At 40.1% G+C, this 19,090-nt stretch overlaps 1 protein-coding gene across 1 annotated transcript in view; it reads left to right on the forward strand.

Moving 5' to 3' along the window:
* celsr3 (cadherin, EGF LAG seven-pass G-type receptor 3) overlaps positions 1 to 19,090 on the forward strand; it is a 207,968-nt gene that overhangs the window by 119,028 nt on the left and 69,850 nt on the right. Inside the window, 2 exon segments of the mRNA XM_030137998.1 lie at positions 4,770 to 4,880; positions 8,010 to 8,178. Of these exon segments, the coding sequence (XP_029993858.1) occupies positions 4,770 to 4,880; positions 8,010 to 8,178 (280 nt within the window).

Below are 19,090 nucleotides of genomic sequence, written 5' to 3' on the forward strand. Positions count from 1 at the left end.
TCCGTGTCCGTCTCCCTGACCTTCTATTTCTCCGTTCCTGTCTCTAAATGGTTCTTCTGTAGCTCCATCATATATTGAATTGTCAGACTCTGTCTCCATAATCATCTTTAAGGCTTTTGAAACTGCGCGCGGTTCCTGCAGTCTTCATTTCCTCATTCAGTGACTGCCGCTGGATGCGTTGCCATGGGATACGGAGACTCCAGTGCAAAAACGTTAAACCCGGCCCGTCATTTTTCCGAAAAAGCTGCTTAATTTTTTGTTTTTGGACTAAGGAAAGTAATTCACATGATCCACAACACCTCCAACTACAGTATAACAGTGAAAACACGGATTGACGGAAAATCTCGTCATTGGCGGGGAAGCGTTGGGAAGCAATTGACGGAATATCTCGTCAATGGCGGGGAAAGAGTTAAATGTGTCAGTGTGTATTTTGTACTCACTTAGTCGAAGGGTGTTAGTGTAGGAATTTAACACTGTTTATTATGGGATGGATTTAGTGGATGGATCCGAATTTAAACAATCAGACACAAATGAACAACTGTTGAATTCAAATAATCTGAGTTTTAAGAACAGAAAGTGGAAGGTGTGTTTAATATACTCACCTGGACACCGGAGGGTTAAAGTGTGTTTAATATACTCACCTGGACACCGGAGGGTTAAAGTGTGTTTAATATACTCACCTGGACACCAGAGGGTTAAAGTGTGTTTAATATACTCACCTGGACACCGGAGGGTTAAAGTGTGTTTAATATACTCACCTGGACACCGGAGGGTTAAAGTGTGTTTAATATACTCACCTGGACACCGGAGGGTTAAAGTGTGTTTAATATACTCACCTGGACACCGGAGGGTTAAAGTGTGTTTAATATACTCACCTGGACACCAGAGGGTTAAAGTGTGTTTAATATACTCACCTGGACACCGGAGGGTTAAAGGCATAGATTTGTTTATTTTTCTGGCTTCATTTACTTTTTCTCACACCTTTTATTCACACCAATGTCACTGAACAGGCACAAAAGAGGTGAGTAGATTAGAGAAGAAATTATAGGCATTAAGAAAACAATAAGTCACCGTAGAGAAGGTGGATGCTGGGCTGGGAACACTGACAGACACCACGAACAGCATAAAAAACTCTAATCAATGAGCCTCATTGGTCAGGAGGTGATGGAACAGCTGCACTGTCCACGTGTCAAATGAATACAGAGGTCATCAGACCCTACTGGACAGGAAATATGTGGAATTCATGCACATTTAGAAGTGTTCTGTGCATCATTCAGTCAGTAAATAAAACACAATAAGAGTGTGTGTGTTGGTGCTTAGTCCTGTACATGTATGAACACACATCAAATACACAACATGTGACATATTAATCCACTGGAGATTAGAAGGACGAGGATTAGCATGTGGATCTTGGACAGACTGAGGTGGTGTGGGTTTATGAGGGTAAATCTGTGTGGACGAATATTAAAATACAAACTGTAAATCAGTTCATTAGAGGGAGAACAACTGCTTTATGGGGAGTGTTAGGTTCATATTCATGTAAGTCTGTGTGAGGGTTTACAGGAGCTGGAAAGTCATGTTTTTTATTAAAACTTACATTAAAGAAAACAAACAGCTCAACCATTTCCAGTGAAAGTGTCTGGTAACACTGACCACTGTGGGACTGAGTTTTCAACCTCAGTCTCAAATGGATCAGATAAACAAGCGCAGGTAACACCACTACTCAAAAAACCTTCCCTCACCCCCACTCAAGTGGAGAATTATCGACCAGTCTCACTCCTCCCATACCTTTCTAAGATCATCGAAAGGGCTGTTTTCAAACAGGTCACAGAATTCCTCTCCCAAAATAACCTCCTTGACATCAACCAATCTGGCTTCAAAATCGGCCACTCCACTGAAACGGCTCTGTTGTCTGTGACAGAAGCCTTGAAAGAGGCTAGAGCAGCAGCCAAGTCTTCAGTACTCATTCTACTGGACTTATCAGCAGCATTTGACACTGTCAATCATGATATCCTGTTATCCATACTCTGGAACATGGGCATCACAGGCCACGCACACTCCTGGTTTCAATCTTACCTTACTGGTCGGTCCTTCAGTGTGTCCTGGCTAGGGCACACATCAGCAGTTCACCGCCTCACCACGGGGGTCCCCCAAGGCTCTGTGTTGGGCCCCCTCCTTTATGCCATATACACCACCTCACTCGGTCAGATCATCCACTCACACGGCTTCTCATATCATTGCTATGCTGATGATACCCAGCTCTATCTGTCATTCCCACCTGATGACTCCACAGTCTCAGTGCGGATCTCAGATTGTCTCTCTGACATATCTGCATGGATGAAAGCCCATCACCTTCAGCTGAACCTGTCCAAAACTGAACTGCTGGTCTTCCCAGCTAAGCCAACCATACAGCTGGACATCTCCATCACTATTGACTCCATACCTCTGGCTCCTACCAGTGTAGTACGTAACTTGGGAGTCATGATTGATAATCAGTTGACCTTCACGGATCACGTTGCCTCTGTCACCCGATCATGCCGTTTCACTCTGTTCAACCTAAGAAAGATCAGGCCATACCTAACCGAACAGGCCACCCAGCTCCTGGTGCAGACTATGGTTATCTCCCGTCTTGACTACTGCAATGCTCTTCTAACGGGCCTCCCAGCTTGTGTTGTCAAACCACTACAGATGGTCCAGAATGCAGCAGCGCGTCTGGTCTTCAATCAGCCTAAAAGGGCACATGTCACCCCCTTACTCATTGAGTTCCACTGGTCTACCCATAGCTGCCCACATCAAATTCAAATCTTTAATCCTAGCCTACAAAATTCTCCGTGGGTCTGCTCCTGTCTACTTAGGTGCACTAATAAAAGCTTATGTCGCCCCACGACCACTCCGCTCGTCTGGGGAACGTAGTCTGGTGGTCCCCAGACCTTGTACAAGACAATCCAGGCTCTTTTCATGGGTTGTTCCACGTTGGTGGAACGCTCTACCAAGTGCTACAAGAACAGAGTCATCCCTGCCTATCTTCAAGAAGCTCCTGAAGACCCAGCTCTTCCGAGAGCACCTCCTGTCCTAGCACTTTCAAACATTCCATTTTAAATATTCTAATAAGGTTTTTCCCAGGATAACCACAGATTCTTTCACGATTATCTCTGGACCTGCTGCGGTGGTCCGGCCTCTTCCCTGCCCTCATCATCACCACTCACTTATCCTCAACCGCCTCCATGTGTCTCCCCCTACTCCCCCCTTCTCCCCCTCTCCCCCAGTCTCTATCTCTATCGCTCTCTCTTTTTCCCCTTCTCTACTCTCTCTCTTTAACCCCAACTGGTCAAGTCAGTCGTCCATCCTCCAGGAGTCTGGGTCTGCTCCAGGTTTCTGCTGTTAAAGGGAAGTTTTTCCTTCCACTGTCACCATCACAAGTGTTTGCTCCTGGAGGATTCTGTTGGGTTTCTGTAGAATTGACTTAGAGTCTGGTTTTGACCAACTCTATATATAAAATGTCAAGAGAGAACTTTTTTGTGATCTGGCGCTATATAAATAAAATTTGATTGATTGCGTGATTTAATTGGTTTTCCCCTGTAAGTCGCTTTGGAAAAAAGCGTCTGCCAAATGCATAAACATAAACAGATAAAGAAATGGTGGGATGTTCGTGGGTCACAGAATAATAGTAACTAGATTTACACAGTAATGTTAACCCTCTGGTGTCCAGGTGAGTATATTAAACACACTTTAACCCTGTGCTGTCCAGGTGAGTATATTAAACACACTTTAACCCTCTGGTGTCCAGGTGAGTATATTAAACACACTTTAACCCTGTGCTGTCCAGGTGAGTATATTAAACACACTTTAACCCTGTGCTGTCCAGGTGAGTATATTAAACACACTTTAACCCTCTGGTGTCCAGGTGAGTATATTAAACACACTTTAACCCTGTGCTGTCCAGGTGAGTATATTAAACACACTTCATCCCTCTGGTGTCCAGGTGAGTATATTAAACACACTTTAACCCTCTGGTGTCCAGGTGAGTATATTAAACACACTTCATCCCTCTGGTGTCCAGGTGAGTATATTAAACACACTTTAACCCTGTGGTGTCCAGGTGAGTATATTAAACACACTTCATCCCTCTGGTGTCCAGGTGAGTATATTAAACACACTTCATCCCTCTGGTGTCCAGGTGAGTATATTAAACACACTTCATCCCTCTGGTGTCCAGGTGAGTATATTAAACACACTTCATCCCTCTGGTGTCCAGGTGAGTATATTAAACACACTTCATCCCTCTGGTGTCCAGATGATTCTACTCACATTTGTTCATTTTCTGGATTACTGACTTCATTTTAGATCATTTGACCAAGCACAAAAAGTAATGATGCATTATTAACCAGTGTTAGTGTTAATCACTGATGTATGACAGGATAAGAAAACCCAAAAAAACAAATGCAATTTTGTATCAAGAACCCATGGTTTGTTTTCATTACAAACATGTATTTAAATGGACATGATGTTAGTTTTTTGTCACTTTGTCACAGACTCTTCTATCTGCTTTTGTTCAGTTCGTCCGTGTGTGTGTGTATATATATATATATATATATATATATATATATATATATATATATGTATTCAGATATATATATATATATATATATATGTATTCAGATATGTTTTCTATTTATCTCTGTCCCAGTGTGCTGTATGCAGTATTATTAATAATCATGACCTGTGCCCCCCCCCTCCCCTTTGCTCCTTGTATTTTCTCATCCCATTAGGAGAGAGTGATCGTGGGAAATGAGATTCATGGTTTGAAGGTGAAACATCTGCACGTGGGTGGAGTCCTGGGCTCTGGAGAGGTTCAGAACGGGATAAAAGGCTGCATACAGGTGAGGACTGGAGGACCGGCCCAGACTGAGGGGACATGCGGGACATAACCCCTGTTCTGGGCCCAGGTCCACCACAGTAGTGTTCTGTCCTGGTTGGATCTGGTCCATGGGTTGGTGGTGATTGTTCTATGGGGTTCACCTGCCCTGTGACTGCCCACCTGGCTGGGATTGGTCAGGTGGTCTTTGAAAGGCGCTCAGTGGACTGGGTTCTGTCCACGTGTCCACATCCCTGCGTAGCTTTCTGCTTTTATTTAAATAGAACCACATGGGGATCACTCATATTATATGGTCCACACATGACTGATGCCCGTCACTGGTACGGAGCAGTGTCTAGCCTTGCGGGCTGCTCATGAAAATGACATACTGACTTCTGTTGTAGTTTTACCCAAAAGTCTTGTTTTTTTTGAGGAAAAAAATCTGGATTTTGTTTTTGGCCAAAATGGTGCAGTCCTACCTCTTTCCCATCATCTCTTAGCTCTTTAGTATCATCATTACTGGTTCGTCTTTGCTCTCTGTCACAGCGTCATCATATCTAGGAGCCGGGGAGGCACCCCAGCTAGCCCCAGGAGCGCTAACATTAGCTTCATCTCGTGGTCTTCAGCTTGTTCAATAGTTGACTTTTTACCTTTCCTGTTCTATTTGGATGTCATTTGTGTCCCTCATCCCTTGTTTTCGTGCACTTCCCTGGTTAATTGATTCACTTTGGGGCAGTAGTACTTAACTCTTGTTGAGAACTCTATTTCTAAGTTGCCATCTCCTCTAAGTTGGAAGCAGAAGTGTTGACTCCCACTTCAAATTCTGTTTAAGGCCCATCTTTTTATTGAATCTATCCTTGCTATAGACTCAGTGTGTAACTACAGATATTACCTTCAGGCTGTTTAGAACCCCTCAAAGGGCCTTTTTATGATTCTACCCCTCTTTTCATGGTTATTGTGTCGTTTGTTATGTTGCGTTTTCAACTTGTCTATGAGTTGTTGAATTCTGATTTTGGGGGAAATATAACATTCGGGGGCTCATCCGGGATATGAATGAAATAACCCTGTCGTAATGCAGGTGTTTGTGTTTGACGGTCGCTTTTGATTCATTGAATAGTTATGAATCACTGCACGTATCATGGACTTTAATTTGAAGTCATTTATTGAGAATCCCATTTGGGACCCCCCCCCCCCCCCCCCCACTGTAGAAAAGCAGACCCACTACAAATTACCCACTAGTTTGATATGACAGTTAGTGCAGGAAACAGAAAAGATGCAGGTAAACAGACTGTAGTTATGTCACAGGAAACAACCCCTTATTGGCCACATTTATGCACAATTATATTTCAAACTGCAGAAAACAGATGGTAAATTCAGTGCAGATATTTGATCTGATTATAGTTCATACTATAGATGTACAGGGTGGGGAAGCAAAATGTACAATATTTTGAGGCAGGGATTGAAAGACAGTGTATGACCAAGTAGTTTATTGAAAGTCATGAGAATTTATTTGCCACAAGAAAATGTCCATAATAGAAAATGTTTTTATTCTGTGTGTCCTCCTTCTTTCTCAATAACTGCCTTCACACGCTTCCTGAAACTTGCGCAAGTGTTCCTCAAATATTGGGGTGACAACTTCTCCCATTCTTCTTTAATAGTATCTTCCAGACTTTCTGGTAATAGTTTTGCTCATAGTCATTCTCTTGTTTCCATTATAAACAGTCTTTATGGACACTCCAACTATTTTGGAAATCTCCTTTGGTGTGACGAGTGCATTCAGCAAATCACACACTCTTTGACGTTTGCTTTCCTGATTACTCATATGGGCAAAAGTTTCTGAAAAGGTATGGATAATAGTGTTAGGTATGATTATGACATCAGTATATGTTTGGGTTCAAAACAACTGATGTAGTGTCTGCTGAGAAAAAACAACTAAATGTTCATTGTACATTTTGTTTCCCCACCCTGTAAATGTAGCTGTAACGCACATTAACTGTCATAATAGTAATTCAACACATGTTCCAGTCTCAGGTATGTCGATTATTTTATTGATGCTGTTTTTGATCAGTTTCTGCAGTCAACAATCAATGAAAGGAATAATTTCCAATATGCAAATAAAGTCATGTATATGTAGGGATGTAACGATTACCAGTATAACGATAAACCGCGGTAAAATTGCCAATGGTTAGTATTACCATTTAAACTCTAATTATCATGATAACCATGTTTGATTACCGCACTTTTTCAGAGAAAACACTTGTGTAAAGGTCTGCTTTTATGTCAAATATTTGAGTATAGTTTGAATTTATTACAATTTTATTTTTCTATATCTAAAATTTGGAACCAATATTCACTTTTAAAGTCTTTGAAAAGGTTCATTAAGCATCTTTGTGTTATTTATGCAATAAATTATATACATTTGTCAAATCGGATTTTATATATTTTGTGGGTTTTTTGTCCTTTTGTGTTGATATAGTAGGTTAAAGTGAAAAAAGTAATAGATGGATGAGATAGGAAAAACAGATCCAAACATGGGTATAGTAAACATTTGTTTATATCGTATATAAAGGCAAAATCAAAAGGACTGAAAAATGGACAGAATAAGTTCAGACCACTAAGGGTTAAAACTTGAATGTTTCTGCCAAGAGAAAGTACATTGTGCCAGTTATTTTATTTGTTTTTGTTGTTGTTTTTTTTATTTTAAAATATAACTTTGTTAAATTATTTCAGTGTGTGTTTTAGTACTTTTTGAACAGTTTGAGCACAATTTCCTCAATACCGCGATAATAATGATAACCTTGATAATTTTGGTCACAATAACCGTGATATGAAATTTTCATATCGTTACATCCCTATGTATAAGTTTTTTTTGTTTTTTTTTCCCCATGACTTCTTACTACCTGTTGTATTTCTAAGGACTAAGTAAAATTACTTTGTCTTGTTGCATATTCAAAATAAACTAAAATAAAAAATAAAAAAATAACATTGTGAAACTGCTCCATGATGGTCAGGGGTCAAAGGTCACCAGGTAACATATGTAGGTTCATACAGAGTCTATACTGAGCCTCACCTCGTTCCAGAAACAGTGGAATATGGAGGTGAATCTGTGACGATAGTCTCCGTGGACGTTAACCTCTGAACCTTCCGTCTACAGGGCGTTCGTCTGGGGGTTCGACCCGACGGCCCCTCCCTGCCCCGCCCCTCCAGAGCCGTCAAAGTGGAGACCGGCTGCAACGTGGGAAACCCCTGCGTCTCCTCCCCTTGCCCCGCCCACAGCCGCTGCACCGACCAATGGGAGAGGCACTCGTGCGTCTGCGAACCTGGTGAGTGAACAGAATCACATGTTGGGTTTTGAGTCGAGACGATACATGAAACTAGAAGAAGAAGGAGAAGAAGAGGAAGGAGAAGAAGAAGTAGACAGAGATAATGAGCCCAGTTGTTGGTTGTGTGCGTGGGTTGGTTCTGAGGCTCTAACTGGGTTAAACAGATATTTGGGAACGCATAATGAGCTCCGATCCACCTGAGACCCAGAGGAAGACACTGACTGCAGGCGAACGTCCAAAATGTCCTGAGTCAGGTGGATATAATGAGATAGAATTAATGTGGGTGAGAAAAAAACTGGATTAAAAGAAAAGCAGAGGAGGAGCATCACAAAGAAAGAAAGAAAGAAAAAGAAAATAGGTAGAGTAAAAATAGAACAGAATATAATAGAGTAAAGAAGAGTAGAACAGAATAGAACAGAGTAGATAGAATAGAATCGAATAGAATAGCCTTTATAGAATAGAATCGAATAGAATAGCCTTTATAGAATAGAACAGAATAGAATAGAATAGCCTTTATAGAACAGAATAGAATAGAATAGCCTTTATAGAATAGAATAGAATAGCCTTTATAGAATAGAATAGAATAGCCTTTATAGAATAGATTAGAATAGCCTTTATAGAATAGAATAGAAAAGAATAGAATAGAATAGCCTTTATAGAATAGAATAGAACAGAATAGCCTTTATAGAATAGAGTAGCCTTTATAGAATAGAATAGAATAGAATAGCCTGAATAGAATAGAACAGAATAGAATAGAATAGAGTAGCCTTTATAGAATAGAATAGAATAGCCTGAATAGAATAGAATAGAATAGAATAGAACAGCCTTTATTGTCATTGTGTTACCTCAGTCAGTAAAAACCAATACATCAGAAAATAAGAATAGAGTGAATATAAAATTACAAAAAAAGAAGTAAAATAAGAAAATAGATATAATACCTAAAATTTTACAAAAAGTAAAAATAAGAGACACACACACACACTCATACACACTCATACACACACACACACACACACACACTCATACACACTCATACAGACTCTTCCTTTACATATTTTTCTTTATTTATTTTCTTTCCCCTCAGTACCATCTGTTATGTACCAGGAGATGTCGATTGAAAATGTATTTGAAATTTTAATGTAAAAGATGTGTGAGTTAAATAAAATCTGAAAAAATCTAAATAAACAATAAGTTTAAAAAAGTAAAATACGAATAGAACTAAAAGTGGAGTAAAATAAAAATAGACATAAAATATGAATAGACACAATATTAACAGTATGTATATATATATATTTGAAGGAGTTGATAAAATAGTGCATTTACATTTGATAAATATGGAATATTTTTACATTAGCTGCAGAACAGAGAGTTAATGCACGACTTGGATCCATGTAGAATGAATCCATGAATGTAAACCTAAAATAAATCCATGAAATCAGACACAGAAAAGTCAGCGTTGAAAAGTCTTTGTGTTAATTTGGCTTCATGTGCAACAGTTGCAGTAAACTATTGATTAAACACGACAACGGCGACAAAGCAACAGCATGATTAAAAGAAATGCATGATTAAAGAAGACAGACAAGGAGATGGAAACCACTAATGAAGAAGAGATGCACTTGAAAAGACAAAGCACTCAGTCCTGTTGGATTTTAACCACATTTAAAGAGTGTCTTCAGCTCCTTCTGTGTCAGATTAGACACCTGTTACCGTGGTAACACCTCCAACACCACAGTCTGTTATTGATACTAGTCCACTGGGTTATCACATCCAAAGAAGGTCTTTTTTTGTTCATTTTGTTGATTTAGTCCATTTTTGTTCATTTTGTTAATTTTTTGGGTCATTTTTGTTCATTTCATTGATTATTTTGAGTTATTTTGTTCATTTTGTTGATTATATTGTCCATTTTTGTTCATTTTTTTGTTCATTTTTGTTCATGTTGTTGATTATTCTGGTAATTTTTGTTCATTCTGTTGATTATTTTGTCCATTTTTTGTTCATTTCGTCGATTACTTTGGGTTTTTTTTGTCCATTTTGTTGATTATTTTGTCCATTTTTGTTCATGTTGTTGATTATTCTGGTCTTTTTTACTCATTTACTCATTGAACATCCAGGATACTCGACTTAGTCATCTCAGATCCATCCTCTAGGGATCATCTCTGAGTTATTTTATAAACAAAGAGAATAATTGAACCCAAACTAACCAATGCACTGATGTTTATCCCATAATATAAAACTATATTCTGACATTAGTCCTCATTGTTTTGGATCCCAGACCCCACAGGTCCACAGTCTTTGGTCCATATAGCGGATGAGTTACTGGGACGTTTTCATTAAACTGGGCTGAATGTGGAACCTGAACTAAAATGAGTTTGTCGTCAGTGACATAAAGTGTGAGCTTTTCATGCACGGTCTTCAGCTCATGTTGCACTTGATTTGACTTCATCAGGACTTTATGCAGTTGGGTCGACTTCACAAACGAAAGTTACTAATGAGATTAAGTTTGGAAACAAGAGCAGGAGATCAAAGTGGAAGTGTGTGTGTGTGTGTGTGTGTGTGTGTGTGTGTGTGTGTGTGTGTGTGTAGGTGTGTGTGTGTTTTAAGGAGCCCGAGGCCTGACAGCACAGAGAGGAAGCAGAGAGGCAGTACCATCCCTGTAGCATCCTGCACCAGCCTGCGAGGCTAATGCTAATGCTAACACCATACACACACACACACACACACACACACACACACACAGCAGAGCCTCTGAGCCCCATCATGTTATTTACTGTAAACACACACTCATTAAATTTCGACGCACAATAGTCATTAAAAGTCTTAGACAATGAACGAATGAATGAATGAATGAAAGAATAAATGCAGCTCGGAGACAAATCAAAGTTTCATAAAAGCAGAGACTCTGAATAATTCCCTTTCATGTGTGTGTGTGTGTGTGTGTTTGTGTGTGTGTGTTCAGACTGGTGCTGGTACCACATTAGTGTCTTTCATGCGTCTGACATCACCTCCAGACTCAGAAGGTTGTGCATGACAAAGCAGCAGACATCTGCTCCTCAGTGTTTCATCAGATGGTTCCATGTGTTGCTGTTGGGTCGTCCAGTCGCTACAGGCTCATATTAGATTAACCCTTAGATTCACACGAGTCTGGACCCTGAACTCTAACATAAATGGGTCCAAATGACCCGGGTTGAGTTCAGTGGGTTTTTAGGACCCTTTAGTCATTCTGTCAGGTTCAGAATAATCATTTGTGTTAAATTTTGATCCACAAAAAAAAAAAAAAAAAAAAAAAAAGATTTTAATATGTGAAATATTTTTTGTTTGTTTACATTTTTAACAATTTTAAAATGTTTTCATTTCTTTATATTTTGAAAATTTGAAAACCAAAGTATATATATTATATCCACCAGAGGGAGAATGTGAGAGTGAATGAATAATGGATCAATAATGTAAAGCACTTCGGGTGTCTAGAAAAGCGCTATATAAAATCCAATCCATTATTATTATATAATATATAGTGTATAACAGCAATAGAACAATGTCAACATCTGTTTTAGTTTTACTGTTGAATGAATCAAAGGTTCAGATGTAATTGTACTGTAAATAAATGGGGTCATTTTGACCCACATATGGAAGCTTTAAGGTGGTCAAACAAAAACTACAGTTAGATAAAATGTGACTGAATCAGTCAGAATGTTATTATAATCCCAGGAGGAAATTATTGTGTTAACGTTGTTCTATTCAAGTAGAATAAAAAGGAGCAGGAAAGAAATTATTAACACAACAACAACAAAAAAATCTATACACATGTATATAAAGCTCTAAATATACAAACCTATCTATCTATCTATCTATCTATCTATCTATCTTATATATATAATGGCGTCAAGATGAGGCTAGGTAACATCGTACATGTTTGTGAAGTTTTGTAAACCAAAAATATAGACTTGTTTTTGAAAATGCACCTACAAAACTTATTTTACTCCTACAAACCCATTGTTTTGCTTTTACGAATCTTTTCTGCAGTTACAAACATTGAGACCTCTTTTTGACGTGGGGGCGGGGTTAGATGAGGGGCGTGTCCAGACCTGGTAAGCAGTATTAGTGCTAATGGACAGACATGGGCTCAGCGACTGTGAAGTACCACCTTAACGGGTCTGTCCTTCCTTAAATAACACCACGTATTATCATCCAGCAGAGTCCAGGTGGTTCAGTCCAAACCAGTTCTGACATCCATAAACAGAACCAGTTCTGTTTCCAGAACTCTGACCCAAGCCGGGCTCCAACCACTGCAGTACCTGTTTGACTGAACCAGACCTCAGATGGAGAACTGAACCCTGAACTGGATCTGAGGTCCATGTCTGTGGATTTGTGTGTGTGTGTGTGTGTGCGTGTGTGTGTGCGTGTGTGTGTGTGTGTATTGTTGAACTATATTACAGTCGGTCCCCTTTGGGTGAAACAGACAGATTTATGAGTTTCAGCTTTCCCTCCCTGTGTGTTCTGGTCCACAGTAGATGAACAGGTCCTTCAGGTGCTGAATCAGGACTAAACTGTTGTGGATGATGGATGACTCCTCACTTGGAAATGTCATTTATTGATCAGCTTGGGTTTGGAATCCAGACGTGTTCAGGTACAAAGGATCTGAGCTGAAAATGAAAAAGTGTGATTTGCAGAAAGTGTTACTTAGAAAAAGTCCTTCAAAGCTCATCTGACATGTGTTAAAGGAACGTCATTATCGGAGCCTTTTGTTAAACTACAGCTCCAGTCTGTGCATGAATGGGTCCTGGATGTGTGTGCAGTCCAACACTGGACACTGACAGTGGTTTGGCTCAGGTTCAGGTAGAACTGGGTCCAGATGGGTCCAGTTAAACTGCTTCAGTCCACCGGGGCTGTTTTATAGATGAGTCTAGTCTGTGGACGGAGGTAAAGGACACGTGGGTTCAACACTCACCAACAGACAGGAGGTAGAGTGGGTCGTCCAATAACTGAAGGGTTGACGGTTCAAATCCCACTCTGTCCTAGTCATGTGCTGTTGTGTCCTTGGGCAAGACACTTCATCACTCACACTGGTGTATGAATGCGTATGAATGTTTGGTGGTGGTGGGAGGGGCCGTAGGTGTGAATTGACAGCCACACCTCCACCAGCTGTGGATACAGATGTAGTTTACATCCACCAGAGGGAGAATGTGTGAGTGACTGAATATGGATTCACTGTACACACTTTGAGTATGCATTCATAGAAAGGTGCTGTAGAAATCTAATCCATTATTACCTCTGCCAAGGAACGGCGGAGGTTATTACCTCCACCAGTACGTACTGTGATCACTTTGCATAGGCTTTTGTTTTTTTGTTTGTTTGTTAGCGACTTTACGGGAAAACTCTTCCACCCATCTTTCCCAAATCTTCCCCACAGATAGGCCTAGGCCCTGGGACCAACCCATTCCATTTTGGGCCAAGTAGGCCAAAGTTCAAGGTCACAGCAAGGTCACAACATCTACGATTTTCCTGTCTGTCATCATTGAGACATTTTCAAAAATTCATAAAAAATTCTAAATAACTCCGATTAGCCTCCAATTGGATCCACTCGTAGCTTAGAACAATCTCTTGTATCTGGAACTAAATCGTCCACATCCACTGTGGAATGTGGACTCTGTGGACATTTAAACTGAACATTGAAAATCCCATTTACCACACATTTAAAATTAGAACTCAACTAATATTGATTGGAATTTAATTACCATGTTTGACCACAGTTTTTCTGCTGTATGGAACTACCTTGAAACAGTTTAATTTAAAAACAAATAGTCGATCCACACATGCGCACCGTTTGGGGTGCTTGGCGGAGGTTTGCGTTCTCTGAACACTTGTGTTTTCACTGGGGTTTGTCTTTTGTTTGTCTGTGTGCAGGATAACTCAAAAAGTTGTGGACGGGTTTGGATGAAATTTTCAGGAAATGTTGATACTGGTACAAGGAAGAAATGATTACATTTAGGTGGTGATGGGGGGGTTTATCTGCCTTGTCGGAGGTCTGCGCTCTTAGTTATTATTAAAGTGATGCTGCATTGAACTCACATTCCCACAATGCACTGAGCCACAACACTTCCGAAAAGGCCTGAGTGCTGTTTGGGTTTGTTCTGTGTTTCTGATGCAGTCGTCTACAGAGGTGTTCAGCATGAGGGCAGAGATTCAGGAGGAAAAGGACACATTAGAACAAACATCTGGGATCGAAGGCAGATGAGGATTTAAAGGCTTCAAATGTACCGTACTGGACCGTACTGGACTGTACCATCTTGTCCTCTTCTTCTTATCTGGGTCTGGGTCTCGGGGGCAGCCTCAGCAGAGGAGCCCAGACCTCCCCCTCCTCAGCCACTTCCACCAGCTCTTCTGGGGGAATCCAGGCGTTCCCAGACCACAGATAGAATCCCTCCAGCGTGTCCTGGGTCGGCCCACAGGTCTGCTCCCAGACGGACATGCCCTAAACCCCTCCCCAGGAGGCGTCCTCTGAGTCCCTCCCAGATGTCGTAGCTCCTCCCCCTACCTCTAAGGTTGACCCCACCCACCCTAAGGAGGAAACCTGCATCCTCGATCTTTGGGTCATTACCCAGAGCTCATGACCATAGGTGAGGGTCTGAATGTAGATGGACCAGTAAATCTAGAGCTTCTACTTCAGCTTAGCTCCCTCTGCACCATAACAGACCGGTTTAAATAATAATAATAATAATAATAATAATAATAACACATTGCATTTATAAAGCACGTCTCATTTAGCAGAATCTCAAAGTACTACAGAGAGAAGACAGTCCAATAAACATAAAACACTGTATCCTATTATATAATGCATGTTGTTCGATTGATGTTGCAGCATGGGAGGGCGTTTGGGTACAGTGCCACTGTTGCACCACAGGAGGGCGTTTTAGCCTCTCATGCTATTGTACAATGGCACCACGGGTACAATGCCACTAGTCGTGAATAAAAGACTAAGGGAATAAAACAGAGCATCATGGTGGGTCATAAAAGCAGGCCTAAACAGGAATGTCTTTAGTCCCTTTTTGACTGAGGAGCTCTGAGGTGGTCTGAGGTGGTCTGAGGGGGTCTGAGGGGGTCTGAGGTGGTCTGAGGAGCTCTGAGGTGGTCTGAGGTGGTCTGAGGGGGTCTGAGGTAGGGCTGCACGATTAATCGATTTTAAATCGAAATCGGATTTTTTAATTTGTACGATTTTTAAAAAAGGGAAATCGTAAAATCGATTTCATCTCTCTCGTGCCTGCGGGCCGCGTGCTTGCGGGCTCCCATAGGCTCCTCCTCCTATCAGTGACAGCGGTCTGTCACAGAAGTCCGTGTAATGACTGGACTTTAAATGTGTTCATGAGCCCGCAGTACTTACAGCAATGTAAGCCGTGGCTTCACGCACGGATCCCGCAACTGAAATAGAACTGCATGCGGATCACTCATCTTACGTTGTCCCGGATCCGTACCGTACTGTCTTCTTCCGAACCGGGTCCGGGTCTCGGGTCATCAGGCTCAGCAGAGGAGCCCACACAGCCCCCTGCCCACACACATCCACCAGCTCCACACATAGAATCCCTCCAGTGTGTCCTGGGTCGGTCTGTTCCACGCACGGATCCCCCAGTTTAAATAGAACCACATGTGGATCACTTATATTAACCTGGTCCACATACACACGACTGATGCCTGTCACTGACTGACACTGGGATCACTTCTGTGGGCCCAGATATCCAGAAAAAACAAAACAAAACATATATATATGTATATATATATATATATATATATATATATATATATATATATATATAATTTAGTCCTCTTACCTGCTAAATTTTTCACTCACAAATGTAAGTTCTGTAACACAAAACCAAATATTATTTATTTTTTGAAAGATGTTGAACTTTATTTAAAGCTGTTAGATAAATGTGGAAACAAAAAGGCTATAAAAAACATAAGTATTTGCTCTGATTTGGACATTGTATTATAGTGTATTCCCCCTGACAAACTTCTGTTATTTTCTTGTCGTATACATTGTTTGTATACTCTACTTCATTCAATAAAGATTTAATTAAGAATAAAACTTCTGTGGGTTCACCACGTGATCCCATCACAGATTTGAGGTCAGAGCAGTGCCTTGCATTGTTGGCTGCTCACGAAAACGACATGCTGACTTCTGTTGTCTTTTGTAGTTTTACCCAAAAATCGAAATCAAAATCAAAAATCGAGTTTTTAGAGGAAAAAATTAGGATTTTTTTTTTTGCCAAAATCGTGCAGCCCTAGTCTGAGGTGGTCTGAGGGGGTCTGAGGTGGTCAGGAAGGGAGTTCCAGGGGAGGTCTCCCATGGTCTGAAGTTTAGTTCTGGGGGGGTGGAGGAGGTTGGTACTGTGGGACCAGAAACTACAGGTGGAAGTGTGAGGGGTGAGGAGGTCCTGGAGGTGGTCAGGGGCGTGTCTATGTCTATGGATGCAACTGAAGGTGATGAGGGCGGTCTTATGTTTAATTCTGAAGGGGATTGGTCAGTAGGCAGTGGAAGTTCTGGAGAACAGGACTGATGTGTTTTAGTATATGTGGCAGCGCTGTTTTGGATGGACTGGAGTTTGTGGAGCTGTTTCCTGTGGATCCCATACAGAAGGGTGTTCCAGTAGTCGAGCCTTGAGGAGACAGAGTTTAAGTTCAGCGTCGGCATCAGTGCAGACTCCGCCCTGATCCGCCTGTCGACCTCCTGCTTCATCCTAGCCCTTCCATCTCCTGGACTTCCTGGTCTGTGATGCTCCTGTTGGCTGGTTTTCATTTCGGTGGAGCTGCACTTTTAGATGGTTCTCTGTTTGCCCGTCTCTGCACCCCCCCCCCCCCACACACACACACACACCTTTTTCACAAATCACTGCCTTGTGCTTCCAGTGCGACCCCTCTGCCTCCCCCTCCGACATGTTTCTGTATTAGATGTGTTTGTGTCAGGGCGGAGGCAGACGTTGAACAGACTCGTCTTTGCACCAGTCCAGTATCTGCTGCAGTGAAAGTGTCTAAACCCAGATCAGTCAGGCTGAATGTGTCCACGCAGACGCCTCAGCCTTGAACGTGAAAAGAAAAATGATGGAAAAAATGATGTTATTTTCTTCATTTTTGTTCATTGTGATGCCTGTGTTGATCATTTTTATTAATTTTGTCGCTTATTTTATTAATTTTACAGTTTTTTTTTTTATTTTGCTAACCATCTACTTTCTATTTCGTGTGTGTCTTTTGCTTATTAGGATGCTTTTTTTTTTTCATTTTTGTTCCTTTTGATGCCTGTGTTGATCATTTTTATTAATTTTCTTGCTTATTTTTGTTATTTTTTGCTCATTTTTATTAATTTTGTTGCTTATTTTATTCATTTTACTGATTTTTTTTTTTTTTTTTCCTCTTATGATCTACTTTCTATTTTTTGGGAGTATTTTTCTTATTATGATGTTATTTTCTTCTGTTTTTTTGTTTTTTTGTTTTTTTTTTTTTTGATGCCTGTGTTCATTTTTTTAAATTTTTTTGCTCATTTTTTAAAATTAATTTTATTGCTTATTTTATTCATTTTACTGATTTTTTTTCATTTTTTTGCTAACATCTACTTTCTATTTCTTGTGTGTATTTTGCTTATTATGATATATATATATATATATATATATATGTAAAAAAAAATGTTTTTTGGGTTTTTTGGGGTTTTGTTGTTCATTTTGGTGCCTGTGTTGATCATTTTTGTTATTTTTGTTGCTTATTTTTTATTATGTTTTGCTCATTTTTATTAATTTTGTTGCTTATCTTATTCATTTTACTGATTTTTTTTGTTTGCTAACCATCTACTTTCTATTTCTTGTGTGTATTTTGCTTATTATGATGCTATTTTTTTCCATTTTTGTTCATTTTGATGCCTGTGTTGATCATTTTTAATAATTTTGTTGCTTATTTTGTTATTTTTTGCTCATTTTAAATTAATTTTGTTGCTTGCTTTATTCATTTTACTAACTTTTTTTTGCTCACAATCTACTTTCTATTTTTTGTGTGTTTTGCTCATTATGATGCTTTTTTCTTACTTTTTTTCATTTTGATGCCTGTGTTGATAATTTTTATTCATTTTGTTGCTTATTTGTATTATTTTGTTGCTCGTTTTTAATAATTTTGTTGCTTATTTTATTTATTTTACTTTTTTTTATTTTATTTCATTTTTCCTCACGGTCTACTAAAAAAGCGTCTAAACCCAGATCAGAGGCTCAAAGTCAGGCTGAATGTGTCGACACAAACTCCTCAGCCTTGAACGTGAAAGGACAAAACTTCCAAATAAGACAAACGGCTTTGTGTTCTTGGAGCCTCCCTCGCTCTTCTCCCTCTCTGAGCTTTGTGACGAGGCCGGCGTCAACGCCAACGGCTGAAAACACCCAAGGCCACCGCTGCCGTCGCCGCCGCTCTGTCAGTTGCCATGGTGAATGTGTAAAGACATATAGGGCTGATAGAAGATGATTGGATGGGTGTGTGTGTTTTATAGAAGACAGCAAACAGAGGAAAAAGAAACAGGAATTAGAGACGGTGAAAGCAGCAGAGCAGGAGAAAAGCAACAAGAAGGTGAAATATTTATGTTCGTTTAATCAAATAATCACACGTTCTCCTCAGATCATAATTAACTCAGACACTGTATGAACAAATATAGTCTGTGGACCTGTTGAGTCCAGGTGTTTGTGTTCTAACAGGCGTCTGGGATCCAAAACAATAAGGACTAATGTCAGAATATGGTTTTATATTATGGGATACGTATCAGTGCATTGGTTAGTTTGGGTTCAATGATTGTTTTTGCTTCTAAAATAACTCAGAGATTATTCCTAGAGAATGGATCTGAGATGACTAAGTCGAGCATCCTGGATGTTCAATGAGTAAAAAAGACCAAAATGAT

Source organism: Sphaeramia orbicularis, chromosome 7 (genome assembly GCF_902148855.1).
Source record: "Sphaeramia orbicularis chromosome 7, fSphaOr1.1, whole genome shotgun sequence".
NCBI lineage: Eukaryota > Metazoa > Chordata > Actinopteri > Kurtiformes > Apogonidae > Sphaeramia > Sphaeramia orbicularis.